General features: G+C 36.3%; 1 protein-coding gene across 7 annotated transcripts in view; it reads right to left on the bottom strand.

Moving 5' to 3' along the window:
- The window catches only part of FTO (FTO alpha-ketoglutarate dependent dioxygenase), a 260,795-nt gene that overhangs the window by 133,035 nt on the left and 108,315 nt on the right, over positions 1-19,445 (bottom strand). For all 7 annotated transcript variants that reach the window (XM_075040261.1, XM_075040268.1, XM_075040264.1 and 4 more), the window contains one exon: positions 10,431-10,555. In XM_075040261.1, the coding sequence (XP_074896362.1) occupies positions 10,431-10,555 (125 nt within the window). The remainder of the gene's footprint in view (positions 1-10,430; positions 10,556-19,445) is intronic.

Here is a 19,445-nt window from a genome sequence, read left to right as displayed (position 1 = left end):
AGCTGCACCTCCTAAGCGAGATGGATGGAATTTTCATAACTAGTTCCCCAAGTTACATTTTACCTTCAAGATAATTTATGAGCTGCTGTGGAGCCTTGAAGAGACAATATGCTTGCCATAAAATTAACTGTAACAGTCTTGTAGGTTATAATTAACACTGGGAGGGTAGCACCAACTGGATGAAACACATGGCATAATTGATGGTGAAACTGGAAATTAAGGAAGCTAACAATATCATTACTGTGCACATCACTTTAGTGAAACCTATGCTTTCCAGGGGTTAATTACAATCCCCTTCTAACGTACACATTCTGGCGGGGAGTGGATGAGTGTCACAGCTAGGAGGAGGCAGGTTTGCTGGCAAGGCCACCTTGCACCTGGACTGATGTATATATTGTTTTTTTGCCTGGAAGAGATATACATGTCAAAGCAGCAGCACCAGCACCTGAACATCTGGCAGCAGGCACACTGTAGCTTAGAGATAGATGATTGCTCAAGCCTCATAGAATATTTCATTTTCTCTGTAGCCAGCATACTTAATGGCAAAGAAGAAAAAATCCTCTGTGAGATTTCACTTAATGGCACACATTATTAATTTAAATGACTTGAGCAAAGAAAAACATTTTAACTTTATATTGCCATAACTTAGCAGCAAATTAAGATTCTTTTTTTTCATCAGTGTATTATCATCTTGGTTTATTACATTAGTCTTTAGAAACATGCAGAGCAATCCTTTTAGCATCTTGCCTGTCAAGGGAATACTGAACAGAAGATGCAATGCTAGAGAGCTAGTTAATCAGAAATAATATTATAAACTGCTGCCATCTTTGGGAAGGAGAACATGCAATTCATCTACCTGTATCTAAGACTCTACTCTCTAGCCAAGGCTTAAGGAATCATTAGTGTAATGTATTTATTTGAATCTCTCTCAAATTATTTTAATGAAACTTTTTTTTTTTTGTCCCTGGACAAGATATGTGAAAATGTACAGATAAATGATGCAACAGTGTCACCTACAGGCAAGCAAAACAGTTAAAAGCCTTCTCCAACATCGCACCTCTTATGTCTCAAATCCCTTTCCTCCTCTCCTTTCCCCTCCTCCAACCTCCCCCTCAATCCCTAATGCAGACATCTGGATTTTGGGATTATCCATGTCTCCAAATATAAAAAGAAGGACAAATACCTAAAATGCTTTCAGGATGGCCTAATATAAAATAATTAGACTTTGTATGTAGCAAACTATGCCCCACAATAAACATGCTGTACAGCTAGCAAGTCATCTATGCTACAGTGGATACATTGATTACCTTACATCTCCTGAGCACTTGTTCAAATCCACCTTTACTAGGTGGTCAAAAATAATTCTGATAAGAATATTTTCCAGAACTCAGAAAGACCAAATGTTGACATTACTAAATATGAGAAAACAAAAATGAGAAAATGTTGACTTGCCTAAAAACAACTGGCAAAAATTTTAAGACTATTGTCTAAATTTGTACAATAAATGCCCTCTAGCATAATCTGGAGCTAAATCTAACTTCCAACACATCCACAGGCATACCCTTGTAGAAAGAGCGGAACACCCTCTTATTAGTAGCTCTTAAAATTCTCAGAACTCACCTAGTATTACTGCTTTTGCTTTAATACTCAATAGGCTTTTCTTAGCTTCTCCCACAACCCCTGCATTTTGATAGCCTATTTCTCAGTTAATCTTTTTGATACATCTCAAGATACCTTTTTGTTTCAATTATTTTTCTCAATTTCTAATTATATCACTGGTGTCCACTGACATTACTTTAACACCCTCCTCACCCATGAGTCTCATCTGCTCCACCACCAACCCAGGCTAGATAATCTCCAGAATACAACAACATGGAAATAGGAGTATTGTGAATTACTAGTAAGCTGGGGTGTTGCGTACCTCTAGAAGTGTTCTCGGTTAGCTAAGCTACTCAAGTAAGTTATAGTAGGATTCTCTTCTGCTACTATTATATATGGTTTAAGCACTATTATTAAGCCCCTATTTGGGGCTGCTGTCATTTACCAAAATAAGACAAAAAATATGAAAACAATGCATGCTATGTAACAGGTTCCAAAGTTCTCTGTTTTTACAGAGCATCTTAAGCATAAGAAACACCAACTTCCTTTTTTAGCTATTTTAAACATTATCATCGTTTATAATTTAATAATTCTACAGCAATGATACATTAAGAATTGAAAATTCAGGCAAAATAAACAGGACAAATAATATAGCCAAATTAAACTGTTAAAGTGCCCCAAAGATCTCATCAGTAGTGAAAATAAGCAAGTAAATCTAGTTCTATTCTCCAGTTCGTCTTACTTTCTCTGATTAGTTGATACATCTCCAATCCTTTCTTTGACCTCCCAGTTGACTGCACTTCCCTCTCGTGCAATGCTGTTGACATTGTCCAGTAATTTACCATGGCGCTCTCACCAGCTTATGATTATCTGTGTACATTACCATAACTTTTAGTGCAAGCAAACTGTAGAGCAATGCAACAGACTGACATCCACTTTTTGCCCACAGCCAGCCATGATATTCACTGGCTTATCACTACCTTACAACCATGGTCTAGACTGCTTACAGCATTGACAGCATCTTGCTCAGTTTCTACATCCATTTAATTTTTGGCTGCTCCGAAAATGCCAGCAAGGGTACCAATTAGTGTCAGCTGTAACAGTTGCTTTATGTGATATACACACCTGCCTACTAGCGTTTGAAAACCAATGCATTTTACATAGGCCATCAAACACAGATACCCAATGGGAATAATCTTTGGCACTATCTACCTAAACCATATTTGAACCGCTGACCTGAAAACAAAAGGCTTTGTATTTCATTACCAATCCCTGGAGCCATCAAGTTCTATATATGTGGAAGAACTTTAATAACATAAGGCTGACAGCATTTAAGACTTAAGTCACGAACTTATGTAAGCATCTGGTCACTCATGCCTCATGCTATGACATGATATGCATGCCATTTGGCTAGGTAAACCCTTCATGTTACCCTCTTGTTTTTCTGTATGGGTAATGTATACAGATTATTTAACACAGATCTTCCAAATTAGATTTATTTAATTCAGCTTTATGACAGGTAAAGCTGTGACGATAATGGTACTAACAACATTAACAAAGTCCTGTTTGGATAAGGCTTCTATTATTTTACAGAAGAGAGAATTCTATCTTTAGACTCCTTTAATTTTACATGTCTAGTTTTAGACAAAATTTTAGTTCATAGTAAGTTTGCAAGTAGTTTTATGGACATGTTACATACCCTGACATTATCACAATTTGCTGAAGGCAAAGGAAAGTATGGATTGATATTGCACAAGAAAGAAACCTCAGTGGATAAAGCAAAATAAATCTATGATAATTTTTCATTCTCAGGAGCAGTCACACTTTATCCCTAGTTTATAACACCAGGTCTTTCGCTAATATGGGCAGCTAGAGAGCTCTGTACAACCCACTGAATTCTCCCAGCTTTTCTCCTTTTCCCCTGCCTCTGGCAGACACCATTCTCTCTTGCAGGAATGATGACAGCTGATGCTAATGCTACTTTGTGGTTCAACTGTCTGATGATGTGGCTAACACTTTGTCTCCACAGATTATAAATTTGTCACCTCTGTGATCTACTCAACCTCCAGTATCCTTCAGCCTAGAAATGCAATAATCTCTATTTCCAACATTCAGATCTCCTAGTGGTAGTGAGCAAATCATTGTCAAACCACTGGAAAGACAATACTAACTATCTTTCTTGTACTGCAATCACCAAAGCTTACATAAACAAGGAAATGTCACCCATGCTGACTTTAAAAGCCTGTCCAGGTGAAATAAAGTTTAAAAAAAAGAAATAAAAAAAAAGGTCATCAAACGCACTCTGAGAGTGGGAAAATTCTTTATCACTTTTTGTTTTGGAAACTTTAATTGCACTATAAATAAGGACTAAATTTGTGTCAGTTGTCAGTTTTGGAAGTGTCACTGAATCATCTTTTGAAAAATCCATCTAACATAACATGAAGAAAAGCATGAAATCAAAAAAGGGAAATGTCAAAGAATTTTGATTTAGTAGTTATTGAGGTATGGGATGATGCATCTCTATGGTTTTCAAAAGTGGAGCATTAAAACTAAACTAAAATGATAAAGTAAACCCTCAGAGTAAACAATCCCTATGAAGTGCCTTAATGAAAGAGTCTGACACACAAAAGCCACATGCAGAGCTGAAGTTCTGTGACTTTTACTAGACTACCCTATAATACCATTTGTTTTAAGTCCCTACACCAAATAACAGGGGTTTTTTGCACCATATTTGCTGTGTATATAGTGACATCACAAAGTAAGCAGCAGCATTTTCTGTAAGTAGCCACAGCTTGTAAACATAAAGTCTTTTCAAGGATAAAGGGTCAAGACAGTTTCAAAGGAAATAATAGTGGTGGTTAAACAGCAGCATTTAATCAAGCAGTATTCCCATTGTTCTGTAGAGTACTCGTACCTATTGATCCCAAGCTTGGCTGCTTCAAAGACTCCTCAATACAAGAAACACAGGTGAAAGACAGAGGCGGAAAACAGGAAGGGTCACGAGAAGCAAAAGAAGTGTGGTAATAAGCAACTGGAGAAGAGTCAAAGGTCAATCAAGGCAGCTGATGTCTAAGCATAACTACAGCAGGAGACCTGACAACTTCATTGAAGTCACAGTGTTTTCTCCATTCATTTGAAAGCTGCAAGGCTGGTTTCCAGTCTGCCTCAAAGCATCTTCCCAATTAACATACAGTATTCAGCATTACCATCTAAGTCACAATGTACATTTACTTTCTGAAAAACTGTTTTAGGTTACATACCCACGCATACATACAAAATATGAATCTCAAAGAAACCAAATATAATTTTCATATTTTTCCCCTGTGATTTCCAAAATGATGAATCAAAATTTTTGTCGATGCTTGTTGCAAACTTACTGATTATCCATTCCAGCTGACACACATATTGTCTAGAGAAGATAACTGTTACAAAAAACTCACTGGAGATCACGCAGCTGTGTGTACTGAGATCCTTACTAATTTCAGAAACATGGACACTGGATTCCTCATCATGAAAAAAAACCCTGTCATTCTAACGTTACACAAACCAACCACAAAAGTTTTAAACAACCCAAATACTTCCCCCCACTTTCTGTCAGACTTTGATACCTCTGCAATTTGTCTGTTAAATCTTTGGAACTAGTATAGCTCCCATTGCAGCAGTTTCTGAAGAGTTCACAATATTTCATATATTTATCATCTTGGCAGGCCTGTGAGAGTGTAAAAAATTTCAGTATTTGTCAACCAGTCTTTCAACCAGTATTACCACAATTCATTTAAAAACTAGCATTTAGCAAGTTCCTGAAAAATACACAGTCTGTGACAGAAGGAAAAAAACTGCTCCAATTTTCCCAAAGCCCATGCTAACTTCCCAACCCATGGACTTTTCTTCTGTTACAGAGGGAAATATGTTCCTTCTTTATGTCAACACCACTTTCTCCTACTGGAGCTAAAAGGAGTAAAATCTACCTCAATTACCTTCTTAGATATGATCTAAAATTCCAAGGTATAGAGATGTAAGGCATAAGAAAAAATTTAACAGCTTCTTCAAAGCAGAAAATAAAATATATAAAAATCTTCCTGTTTGTATCTCATTTAACGTGCACACTATTTTAGGATTCCACTCTCATATTCTTCATTGTTCTTATTATAGAACCAAACAGCGTTATCACAGATTAGGACTCAATTGTCACACTAGGTACTTATAATTTAAATTCCTATATAAATATCCACATAATAATCCAGATTTTACTGCTGAGAGGTAAGACTATCTCAGTAGTATGATAAGCATTCTCTGTAGCTAGAAAAAAATACATACCTTTACATTGTTATGTCAAAACTGTGAGATCTAAGGAGGAGTTTGACAAAGGCAAAAAATGCTAAGAAATTATAGCTCAAGTTTGGCTTGAAACCTGAAACTTATACAATTTGCTGTGAGTAAGAGGTTCTTTCTTGAAGTGCTGTGCAAAGATGGAAGAATATAACAACTCTAAAAATACACAGTGATCTGATCTACAAAATGTTACGGGTTATAGAATGACCACATAAAGTAGATTTTTTCTTTTCATTGTGTTATTTCAATGAGGCAAGATTTTAAGCTGTTGATTCTTACAAGATATAATCAATTAACACTTTTCTGCTGTTTATCTCATGAACCAGAGGAATTTATGTTTATGTTGGTCCAAATTATTTATCGAATATTTATTCTGTTTTCACTATGTCTATTTGTCACTACATGATGACTTAGAGAGAACTTAAGATTTCAGAATTTGGCTAAGTAGCACAAATATGAAAATACAACCATCAAATAATTTTTTCTATCAATCTTGAAATTCATTATGTCTTTCTCCAAAACTTTACATTTTCCATTATGTGGCTGAATTTCCCCTAAGAGAAATTGTGCAATTTCACTCAGGGAAATAGCAAAATGGACATCAGAGTCTGTGTCATAATAAAACCATTTTGGACTAATAAAATTTTTGCATGAAAAAGACTTATTTTAGTAATGGTTTAACTAACCATGTTTTTTCCTAGCAGTTAATAATTTTGATGCAGTTAACATTATCCTTTAAATTAATCTATTGTGGATTTATTGATGACAAATTAGTCTGGTAGTGAATGAAAAATTTAGCAAAAAAACTACTAGCAATTAAGTGCAGCATGTCATGCAAGCATTAAAAACAATATTATTATAAGATGATACAAGTTCTATTAGGAGAAATAAGAGATACCATTTTTATTGAACTATAGTCCAGTTCTCTTGGGCATTTACTGATCAGGAAAATTGCAACATTCTCTCTTGAAATTCAAGTTGATTTTTTTGTTTTTTTGTTTGTTTGTTTTTTCCAGCCAAACTGTTTCTTTATGATATAACAACTTTCCTGGTTCCAGTTAAAAAGTTAAATAAAAAGATGTTAATAGCATTATCAACAGGGTAAAAATATTAAAGCCTTTTTTGAAAATGAATCAGGTGCAGATATTGAACTGTACTTTTTCATCCTTTGTCTCACTTTTCAAATGATAATTTCTTCCACAGCCACCATTAAATCTTGATCTATTCCAGCTCTCTGTATGGGTCATTGATTCTAGATGTACCATGGTTATTTTTAAATGTTTCCCTTTCGTAGAGAAAAAGAGGGCTGTCTAGAGCCAGATGGGTAACTTCACACTTCATTTATCAAACCCAATGCATTAGACTCCACCCTCTCTTTCCCACTATCGCTGTTAAATTTCCATATAATTTGGCAACAATTTTCATTATCATACAGTGACCCTAAAAAGTCTGTACAGGTTTGCATGGTTAGTCCAAAATTCACAGCTGTTCCCTTTACCCTCTATTTGTTACAGTAGAACCTAAGGTTCCCCTTACTTTATAAGCTGAACAGTGACCTTCTATAAGTAGAGGTCAAGAAGGGGTCAGTTCAAAGGGCTAGAGCAGCTCTTTAACAGCTATAACAACCTGTCCATCAGGCACTATCATGCAGTATAAACAAATCTGGGGCTTTAGAAACTCTGGACCATTTCTGTTAACACTTAGAGGACATTCACTGAATCCTACCTGAAGTATTTTGGATCACTACCACTTGACAGAGAACAACTTGAATCCCTAGAAGACCTGCTCAGATACTTAAGATACTGATGACATATTTGAGTCAGAAGTATGTGAAATGGTGAGCCATAACACTAAGCGCACTACCATGCATTTTGGACTGTGGAGCTGAAATAAACTTAGAGTAATTTCAGTTTGTTAATATGCAGAAACACTGGTACAACTTAAAGCAAATAATGCAAGGACATGCTTTAACCAAGTAGATACATAGCAAAACAGTTCATAAGCCCTTCTCTGAGAAAGGCCAAATTTCTAAAAGTTGAATCGGTTTGTACTAAGAGTTCCCAGCATGTATTTTTTTTATTTAAGGTGTCAATGACACAAATAAAACCCATGAAAGAACAGAATGGCTACATAACTCTACAAAGACCAAGTGCAGAGCAAAGTTTTTGCCAGCTGCCCTCCCTTCACTGACCTAAATTTCTTGAAGTTGTACTGTTCATAATGTGCTCTCTAATGCACAATGTAAGGTAATTAGAGTCATCTGTATTTAACTTCCAGAGGAAAAAAATTCTATTATCTAATCTAGCTGATCCCCTGATAGCCTGTTGAAAGTAAAATACTGTAACCTATTGCCTGCCCTTTGACAAGTGCTAATTATTTCCTGTCCAAGCACATTTTTCTCATGTAATTCCAAAGTACACAATAGACTGATCTCTAAAACATGGGGAGCCCTGCTAGTACCACGGCGGACGTTTTATAACTTTCACCACCGTATGCTTGATGGCTACCACAGTCAGTGCTTCATTCCAGACATCTAGCTGAAGCTTTGATGAAGTAAAGTGAGGTGTATGGTAACAGTCTGTTTATGCAGATCATATGGATGAGACTCTCAGATAGGGCACTGGAAAGGGAAACATCAAATGGAAAGAAAAAGGATTATGGATATTTAATACTCAAAGGACACTTTCTTTCAGAACTTTCAAGGCACAATGCTCTTGAAATTTTCTTTCAGGTGTTTAGTTTTAAGAAGGCCTGCACTTCGTCTGCTTGTGCCTCTCCCCACCCCCACCCAAGAACTTTAGTATTTCTGTGGCAGACACTACACTCTGTCTACAACTGCAACACTGGCTCCAGCCTCCAATTACATTGTGAGCAGCAAGCGGAGGCCAGAAACATGGTAACCCGCATTACTTTTAAATGAGTCCTGATTGCCATGACTCCTGATGACTTCGTATATTAGGAAATCATTGTTAAGCTAAATGAACACTAAAATATATTCCACTCATTAGATTGTTTAGCCTTTTCTTATCTCTAGGAAGTTTTCTATTCTGTTCACAACAAAGATGCATGTGTCCCATGGAAAAGCCTTAAGTGATTTCCTCTGTCTCCAATGTAGCCAAACCGTTTGCATTATTTATTAAGCATGGTGACGGAAGGCAACAACCCCCCCCCCCCCCCCGCCAAATCCCTTAAATTCCTCAAAAAAAGAAGAAACAAAACCCACATGATAATACGAACAATATTGTAGACCCATCATACTAAGCTCTTTTACACTCTGAGATCTTAACTGATTAGTATACAAATAGACATTCCATACTCATAAGACTGCATAAAACACAGCCTCTAAATTTGTATAATAATTGCTACTATGTAATAATGTTTAATTTTTATCTAAAGCTTCTAAAATGTTTCAAGTCCACACACTGTAATTATTGGGAACAGCAAAGCCACTCAAGTGTCAGATCCAATATCAACAATTAACTTTTTAAAGTCAATTTCATCGGGAACTTTCCAAAATTATACACTAAGAAAACACAGGAGAACTCCCTGGAACATTTAGTGAAGGTAAAAAAATCACGCCAATTAAGTGCTAATTTTGATTAACAATATCTCATTTAAAAAATACTTTTGACAAAAAACTGTATTTAATTGTAAGCACAGGATACCTCCTGGTTTTAAAGGAAAGCTGAACATTTGGTAGAAAAATTTCACAGACTGTTAGATATTTTATGTAAATATCATAAATAAGAAAGATTATTAAATGAGTATAAATCTATAGCTTTTAGAAATAGATGTGAAAAAAGGTGACAAACTCATTTAGCAGCTAAGGAGAAGGACTCAAGGTGGCATATGGTGGAAATTCTCTTTTTTCATTCACATATTTCTGAATGAACTAGAAGTATGATTTATCTGTAGTTTCTGAAATGCATTCATCAGACTATATTCCAGTAACATAAACTTTTTCAAATAAGAACATAAACAACTTTGTAAAATTATTAACATTACCTGATTTATTACCATGGCAATGAGTTCAATTTAAGAACTCTAGTATAATGAAACAGTCACATGATACGAACCCTAGCAACATGTACATTTATGCCAATCTCACCCAACGCAACCCAGTTAACACTGGTAGGACACCACAAGAAAATGTGAGGATCATGAAGAAAGCAGACAAGAAGGGTATCTATTAGCATGGCATGCCAGCAACGAGTACTGCTCATATTGTTAGCAATATAAGGAAAACCTTATCAAGCTATTATCAATAGACTGCACTATATAAGCACAGTAAGGGACCATTCTACCCCACAAAGTAACTGAAATCAGAAGCAGAATCATTGACTATTTCATTCAAGGAAAAATACTATTTGAACAGTAAAAAGTTTGATTTTTTTTTTTTAAACTTCAACTTGTCCCCACCACCAAGGGGATTTATAGAAGTATATTTGATATACTTGTGTCTAATTTTATTATCTTACTATTTTTCAAAAATTTCTCACCTTGCCATCCATTCTTGACGCAGCTTTTGTCGCTCAGTAAGAACCAGCAAGAAGCAGCTGAGAGTTTCATTCCTTTGTTCCTCAATTTGTTCCTCTTTTCCAACTTCAGAGAGGACGAGGCTTGTCTTAAAGGGAAAAAACACATAAAAATTATAATCTAGAAATAGGAAACAATGTGTAAAATTAATAAAAAGCCCATAAGCAAATCAGGACAGTAAATCAATAGCTTTTTTTATTACAGTTCCACTGCTGACAAATCAATACAGTAAATGATGGTTAGAAATGGCCACTATATATTTGGTATTTAATCAATATACATGGCACATAAGGTAAACCTTAAAATCTCATTGCCTTAAGTAACACAGCAAGACATTGTGCATTCTAGCTCTCATTTTCTTGAGACATAATTCTTTTCTAAATATTTTCTTGTATCAAATCATATCAGAAATATTTCCCTCAATACAACATTTGTTTGGGGCATTTCCCCTATCCCTTTGATCATTGGTGAAGCTAAAGAAGAAAATACCTGTTTGTATTGTATCTTCTGAAAGGAATTTTTGATGATGTCCCTATGTTCTCTTTATGATGAAATATTTCAAGTAAACAAGTAGTAAAACTCCACCTTTTTTCATTTGTGGAATAAATTAAAAATTCCTAAAAATATATATATATAAATACACACACACACACACACTGGACTTAAATAATCTGTGGAGTAGGATGACACTCAGCCTCTGCAGACCAAAAGTTACTGACCTTCCCAAATGTTGTGTCGACAGTTAATGTCGATGTAACGAAACTGCAGATCATCTTATTGTGCTTCATCCACCCAGCAAGCTAAGTCTAACTCCCTCACTCCACCTTTGCCTTCAACTACTAACTCGCCCACCATTTTCTCCTTTTCTTTCCCCTACGCTTCACCATGTCTGCCAACCTGGGAAAGAAATGGCATGTGGTGATGCTCACGTTACTAACACGTATGTCAACCAGTGCACACGTCCTGACTTGATGTGCAGCAGTCCAACCACAACAGAGACCTAGAGTCAATGCTGCAGTCTTTTCCTTCAGTGAAGATGTAATATTTGCCTTTCTCACCTTAACCCACCACTGACATTCACTTAATTATTTTTGCTATTCTAACCTTCAGTCACATGTTCTGCAGATGTATCAAAGTACCTAAACGCTTTTGGGAAGGATGACTGAATAGACAGAATGTTTGTACAAACCTAGTTTTTTCACAGAAAAGGAGGCAAAAAATATATTTCTAACCTGAGCAGTTGTGGAAGTGAGTTTGAAAACACAACTCAAACATCACCAAGAGCTGCAATTCCTATCCCCAGCATAGCCTCTCTTATAGGAACAACATGACAAAAAGACATGGCATATTGCCTCCTCCTCAACACTACATACACATTACCTTCTGCCGTGCCCAAATGTACACCCACTAAAATTCCTCTGGGGATTCTGTGAGATAAATGATTGTTACTATCTTCAGTCTGTGAAAACAGGAAGATTGATCCTTGGTCTGACAGGTTTTTTTTTTCCACAAGAAAGAATAATATGCAGATTATACACTTCTTAAGCTATATAAAGTAGCAGTAACATTGCTACTGCCATGGTGGTTCCAAGAGACAAGCATGACAGGGTACATAGAGGCAGAAAATAATTTCATTACACCAACATCAGATGACAAAGAGCAAAAAGCATCTTCCTCGCCATGTCCCAGCTCTATCAGTTGGCCTATCAAAAGGCATTACCCCATTATATGGGACTTCAAAAAGAACATTTTCTTGTAAAAACCCCAAATGTTCAAAACTCTGTCTATACAGATCACATTCTTGACCCTGCTTTGACATTACAAAGCAAACAAAAAGCCAGAGAGCATTTTCAGATAAGGATTCCCTGACATGGGTTTCCCTTGCACTGACCTACATCTTTTCCACAAGCTCTAATATCCGCCAACTTCAACAATCCTGATCTTACAGCCTTACTTCCAGCAGCTGCACAGTTTAAAGCAGAATTTGATAGAGGACTTCAGCATGTGAGAACTGAGATGAAGAGATGTACATTCTTTAACTGATGTAAATTAACACTCCTTGTCATTCAGAATAAATGTACCTATTAAGGCTTTAACTTTTATATTTACCATGTGCAGGACTTGACACAGCACTATAACTAAAGCTTATGTCTGTGTTATAGGATGATCAGACTGTAGCCTTACAGCTAGGTCACAGTACACCAAGATTTCCCTTTCAGAATTCTTGGATGGCCTTATTAACCACAGCGGGATAGGGAAAACCACTGTTGATGGTATAGAAGTCTACTTCTCTCTGAGGCTGCAGAAAAGCCCCAGGTTTAATGATGCTATGCCTCACAAAGCTGCAAGTATAATTATTTGCAGGCAACAAACATCAAGATCCCCTAAATAAGTGATTCTCAAAGCGTAGAGCATGGGGAACTGATAGTTTCTAAAGAATTTTCAGTTAAAATGTGATAAAAGGATGATGCGATTAGAGTATTATCAGTCAGAGAAGATGGGTGACCACTTCTCCAAGTATTCACAGTCACATAATGCTTTCTTTTCTGATGGCCTGGCCAAACTGCAACTTTGGTACTGAGTTCTACTACCTAAAGTCCCCTGCAAATGGAACATAATTTAATTTTTACTGAGAGAACAATTATATTGCTCCAGCCTTCTGTTAACACCTTTCATTTATGTAGTGATGTACACAGTTCAAGTCAAACTCATAGTTTGACACTGACATCATAAACACTTCTTTACTGAGCCCTGTGAGTACAGTTGCAGCTACCTGGAGGGTGAAATAGTACTATTAAGCAACATATAACAACAATACATAGCAATTTAACTGATTTACTTGTTTTCTAAGAGTGCTGAGGGCAGTAAGGTTACCTGGAACGCGAGTGCAGGACTTGATACGTAGCTTTTATAGAGGCATTTCTTAATAACTTGCTATTCTTATCATCGCAATAAAAATCCCAAATTGTAACAAATAAAGCAGCATTCTGGGTAAAATAATATTATAAAAAACATTCCTTTGAAAGTTTTCTTTTCCATGTAACTTGTTTTGGGATTTATTTTTAACAAGGGGATTCAACATATACCTTGACTGATAAAGGTCAAGGGTTCAAGAAACTTGGTCAAAGATGTTATCAGCTGGGAAAGCCATTTCCTCACATCAACACTGATAAAAATCCATCAGAAACCCAGCTGATACCACCCCTGCTCTAAAGGGCAGGAATGACCTTCTTTTGAACATCACTATAGTTGCGCATCCCATCAAAGAAAATCTGATCTTGTGTCTCAATTCTTTTAATGTTCTTTAATGGCAGATAATTGTCTGCAGAGGCCCCCTTTGTCCAATGCTGAGTGAAGCCTTCACATTTCTGAACTGGACTCAACACTGACTCGATGTTTTTCAGCACACTTGGGACTGCAGGACAGTAGAATAAACAAACAATGTAACCAGTCCTACAGCCTGTCTTCTCTCATCCTTGTGTTCACAGAGATTCTTGAGGGTGGCAATGTTTACAAATTGTTGAAACTTTCTTTCGTCTGCTTCCTGAGCTGGCAAAACCATACCCTAGACAACCTAAGCAACAAGATTACGCAAATTGCTTATCACTTGAGGGAAGCAACTTCTTGCCTTGTTGGTCAGCATGTCTCTTTAATAAGTAGTACTGTTAATATTTTCAGCAAATTTCCCCCAATTCTCCTTACAGATCTATTAATGTGTTTAGGGCATTTCCTTGTAAATCCCAAATGGCATGGTCTTAAAAACAAACACACAACCCACCTCTCAAAAACAGCCAAGCTATATACGTGCATCTATCTATCTATCTATATATAGACAGCTCAATCGGTTGCCAATTCAGCCTTTTATGTTTAAGATAGTATCTAGGAAATTATACCCTTTACCTTCCTCCTGGTAGAGCAGCAGAACTAAATCTAGTGCTCTGCTGCCGTACCAGGCAACAGCCATCAGAGCACCCAGGATACACACTCAAGATTAGATAACTTTTATGAGTCTTAACAAAGCTAACCTAGGTATTGTAACAGAATTATAAAAGTTGGGTTTTTTTTTCGTAGACATACAGCAGAAGAAACTATGTTTCAACCTCAATCAGTCACTACCATGCTTAACTATATGTACCCTGGCTGAGTAACAGAACATGCTTACAAACAAGAAGGGGGGAAAAAAAAGAAAAAAAGCAACCTCTAAACACTCCAAAACCCACACTGGTACGTTTTTAGTCTTTTAAAGCTAGATTTTCCTTCCTCCAATACAGACCTCTCGAGGAGCCAGACTTAAGGTTAGAAACATTGTATAGCTGGAGACACGAAACCTAGGATTCTGTCAAACAAATGAGCCTTCCGTCTGAACTAAAGTGGCACTTGGGACAGTTTGTCTCTTAGTCCCACTTTACTGGGTCAACAAATCAGATTTTTCACTCTGAGTTAAGATTTAATTTACTCACCACCAGTTTAAATAGGATAAGCTCCTGAATCTTTACTAACCACTTCTACTTTAATACAGCAGTCATCTCTCAATAATCAATAACTAATACAAAAGGAAAAACATTAAGTGTAAAATCTGTAAGCAGGGCTAAAATTTTAAATGTCGTTATGTATCCTCCTTGTTATTTTTGCAATTTTATTTTGCTTTTAGTGCATAAAGTATCCTGATGAAATTCTGTAAAACTGGAAAACCGTGCCTTTTAGAGGGGAAAAAACACCAAACCGAAACTGAAAGCTATTAAGCCATGTTAATTTAAAATGTCATAACTTCTGTGTGATAAAAAAGCTAGTAATTGCTTACAAACCACTGCTCATTTCTTCTTTAATTTTAAAATTTTTACTTAAAATTATGAGCAAATGCACCCATTTTCATTGATACGATGGAAGCAGCCAATATGGTTTAAGTTATCATCCAGTAATTTGGGTGCATTAAACCCAATTCTCTGCCTTTTGTTTATTAATCCACTATGCCAGATATCACAGTTTCACTCAACAACCCTCATGTTTTGGATGATATTGAAAAATGGCTCATGTTTGTCAAAGAAAGTAAAAAAAAAAAAAAAAAAAAAGGTAAAGAGGAAAAAAGTGTTGTTTATAGAAGCCAGCTGCTCTGGCTTCGGCGCCAGCAGCTCTTCATCCTGCTATTTTACGCTCACAACCCCCACTGCCCCCACTGGCACAGGTACAACTAAATGTTGACTTCAATGCTTCAGAGAGCACTCAACTGATTCTGTACATGATTAATTGCCAAAGACATGGCTGACCATATGGAACAGAGAAAGCATCAAGTAATTCATACTTCTGTATATGATCATTTGGCCCCTGTTGTTTTAATGTACAGGAAAGAGCTAGTATAGCACAGACCTGGTGTCTTGCCCTTGACAGCCCATTAAGAAATCTCAAAGCACCTAGTTGAAGTTATGCTGTTGGCTTTTCAATAGCAGCCTAATAAAACAGAAGCAAAGCTTTCCAACTAGTCTTAAATCTTTCACATACAGTACATTAACCACTGCTGCTAAAACAACTGGTTTCTTATGATAGGAAATGGGATTTGATTTCTAGCCTCTGCATACTTACTGAAAGCCTTTTTCTGACCTTTGGAGGGTTTACAAAATCATTGTTCGTTTTTCCTGCCATTTTCCCAGTTTCTTGCCATGGTGATCCTAATAGATTTGTTTAGGGTTCAGTACATTCTACTCTTACTAGCTGTTATATGCAAACTGTACAATGAAGGTAGGCTCATGGGAGCTGAAAGGAAAGAAATTATTATTAACTTTTCTTCCTGAGAGTCAGAGAAGTCACTGCAACATCTAAAACATAATTTACTTTTAAGGAGCCTATAAAACAAAACAAAAAATTCCTGAAAAGAAGCAATATACTAGCGTGTGCTTTCTTTTATCAGACTGGAGACAAATCATCAAATTACATTTGAGAAGGAAGGACAATTTATTTTAAAGCTGTAGTATTCTCAAAAATGTCTGACACGGAGCTCAACGAAAAGAAAAAGGTGCAGACTTGGAATATATGTCAGTATCATTAACTGCTTTATATTAGTTTTATCTACCATTAACATCTTTTCAGTCATATGCAGTCAAAGAAAAATGTTTAAATAATGTTTCCCTGTCATGCCTCTTAAGATGACAGTGCTAAAAAGTTAATCCCCATCCTCACAGATCTTCTGGCAGTTTTGACATGTGTTGGCAAGGATGTATTTGCTGGCACCTTCCATTAGAAAATATTTACATGGAGTTTTCTTGTCTGTGGATTTTCTAGCTGTCTAAATGATTCTCATGGTCAGAAGGGCCTTATGTGGGAAATCCTAATCATTGGACATTCATCAGTGGTAATTTTCCAGGGTTCTGAATTCAGCTAACGCTATTAATACTCCAACATAATACATGAATAACCAACAACATAAAACTCCATAACCATTCTGGTTATCGATAGAGCACTTCCAACATTAAAACAGTTTGTCTGAGTCAAATATTATGTCTGTATTTAAATAAAATATAAAGGAATAGAGAATTTTATGAAAGAGACAAAATTTTTGTATTTTTGTTGGGTAAAAGGAATGGACCCTCAAGTTGCTGGTGTGAAACCATTGCCACAGAGTTTATATATTCTCTGCTACCATTATATTCAGTGGTGCACATCTAGACTAAGCAAGTACATAACCCAATTATAGAGTAGAATGCTTAAAGTTAGACATATGCTTAAGCTCTACATACAAGTCTACGTGCATTAAAATGTAGGGAGCTCTGCCTCTCTTTGAGGTATTCACTGCTGACAACAAAGGATGAATACCTGACTTGATAGATGAGTAGCTCGACCTAGAAAAACGTACAGAGTAGATCACTTAGACATTTCCAAAGAAATGTTAGGTCTTGCCTACTCTAGAAAGTTGTACCATTTAACTATACCTGTGGAGCTAAAGAAGTACATTTTCTAGCTATAAGAGTATAAAGGTCATAAATTAAACCAGGCAGAGCTTATTTGGAAATAACCATTACCTTTATGCCTATGTAAGTTTATTTATACTAGGAACTTGAACCATATATTTAGGAAAAAGGAATCCAAACAGAAGTAATGACCAAGTAATTTTTGGTTACTCTGGCATGCCAAAACTGAATGAATTTCCAATGGACAAAAAAAATTTTTTTTACTGGATGATTCTATGCAGTTATGATAGGTCTCAGAGATTTTCAATACTTAGTTACAAAGAAAAAATACGTGTAAAGATCAACACTTTCAAAATATTTTTGCTGCACTAATCGTTTTGGCACTGTTCCAAAGGTGAAGTATAACCCATCTCATCAAGAAAGAGCAACTGAACCACTCAAGATATTTGGAACAAGAGTGGCTTAGCATCTTCAGATGTATGGGTGAGTGAAAGGTTACCCTTTAGCCACATTATCCCAGAGTATGGTCCCTCCAACCTCTGAATCATCAATAGCACAAAGACTGAAGCAGGCCTGCCATGCACAGTGGATTATATGAAGTGTAAAACATTGTGGGGAAAAAGCTTTTGAAAAAAGTCAGGAAAAAGAAATCACGCTTGCAAGAAGATTCAGCTGACAGGCTAGTCCCTAACAAGTGAATATGTTTGAAAACATTGTGAATGCAAGAAAAGAACACGCCTTTTGTTTCCAAACCTACAGTGTGTCTTTACCCCAACTGTTGCCTGCATGGCTGAACATATGTTTTCTGAACAAGAACTGAAGCAGAAAGTGTTCTTTGTTATAATTCACTCCTTTGTATACACCTCCCTTTTCCCATTTTGGTCACATGCAAACAGTAGTTACGCTGAACACTTAAGTTCTGAAGGACTGCACAGCAGTGTATGCTTCAGTGATTATTTACTATTGCTGAAATCAGTTGAGCTAAGATGCAATACAAGACTCACTTCACTAATGTGCACTCTGGACAGCTTACATTTTGCAATACTGAATCATGCCGAGTACAACCTGCACACATTCACTTAGCCTACAGACAGAATTTTCATCATCAACAACTCTGTGCAGTTCTACTAAGCACTGAAGAATCATACAACAAATGATCTTATGTGTTCAAAAGAACTCAAAAGAGTACCCTATAATTTTCTTAGCATATCAAAATTAACATTATCGGCTATTATGAATAATTTAGGGAGGGAAGGAGGAGAGTAAAAAATTATGGGCTTCAAAGCCAGAAATAGGTAATGCCATCTCACAAACACTGATATGAACTCTAGTTTGAATTTAATACTCATATAATTTCACTGATTCTAATGAAATAATTCTACATGTACACAAGGCCTTGCTTTGACTCATCTAACTTATACTGAAGCCCTAATACGCTAAGCTACATACAAGCTTCTCTTAAAATATTTACAGATGTAAAATTATACCAACATCTCCAAACTAGACACCTGGTCATTGTAGCACTCAAAACACAAACTGGAATCACTAAACTTAATATTATTGGTCACACAAAAAATTATTTTTAAACATCCCCAAACTATGAAGAAAGATGGAAAACAGTGAGTGCTCGATTCCGAATTCATCATTGCATTTTTATTTGCGACTATCTTTTAGTGTTTAATTACATGCCATATTACTGATTTCCTTGAACAGCACATCTTTGTATCTATGTAGTATGGAAAAGCCTAGAAAGCCAGCATTTTCCTCCCACCACTGAAGTCACGACCTGTTGCCATCAAGCCATTTACTGCCTTAGCCACAACACTGCCTAGCACAATGTCTAGTAAAAATACAGCTGTGCAAAAATTTGGGACGTATTCCCAATGTCATTAGTTTTGTTGAAATAATTTAAAACACAGAAAGCCAAGTTACAGAATGGGTTAAACTCTGCAGAATGAAGAAGCTGCAAGCCACAATCAAATGATATAGCAAGCCACATGTCCAGAAGTGCCTGTGGGCATGCTTTGTCTAAGACGCATGCCATAGCAGAATAGCAATTTAGTACATATGCAAGATAAC

The sequence above is a fragment of the Buteo buteo genome, chromosome 11 (genome assembly GCF_964188355.1).
Source record: "Buteo buteo chromosome 11, bButBut1.hap1.1, whole genome shotgun sequence".
Taxonomy (NCBI): domain Eukaryota; kingdom Metazoa; phylum Chordata; class Aves; order Accipitriformes; family Accipitridae; genus Buteo; species Buteo buteo.
The sequence above is the reverse complement of the archived record's forward strand: the minus strand, read 5'-3'. Positions and strand labels throughout refer to the sequence as shown.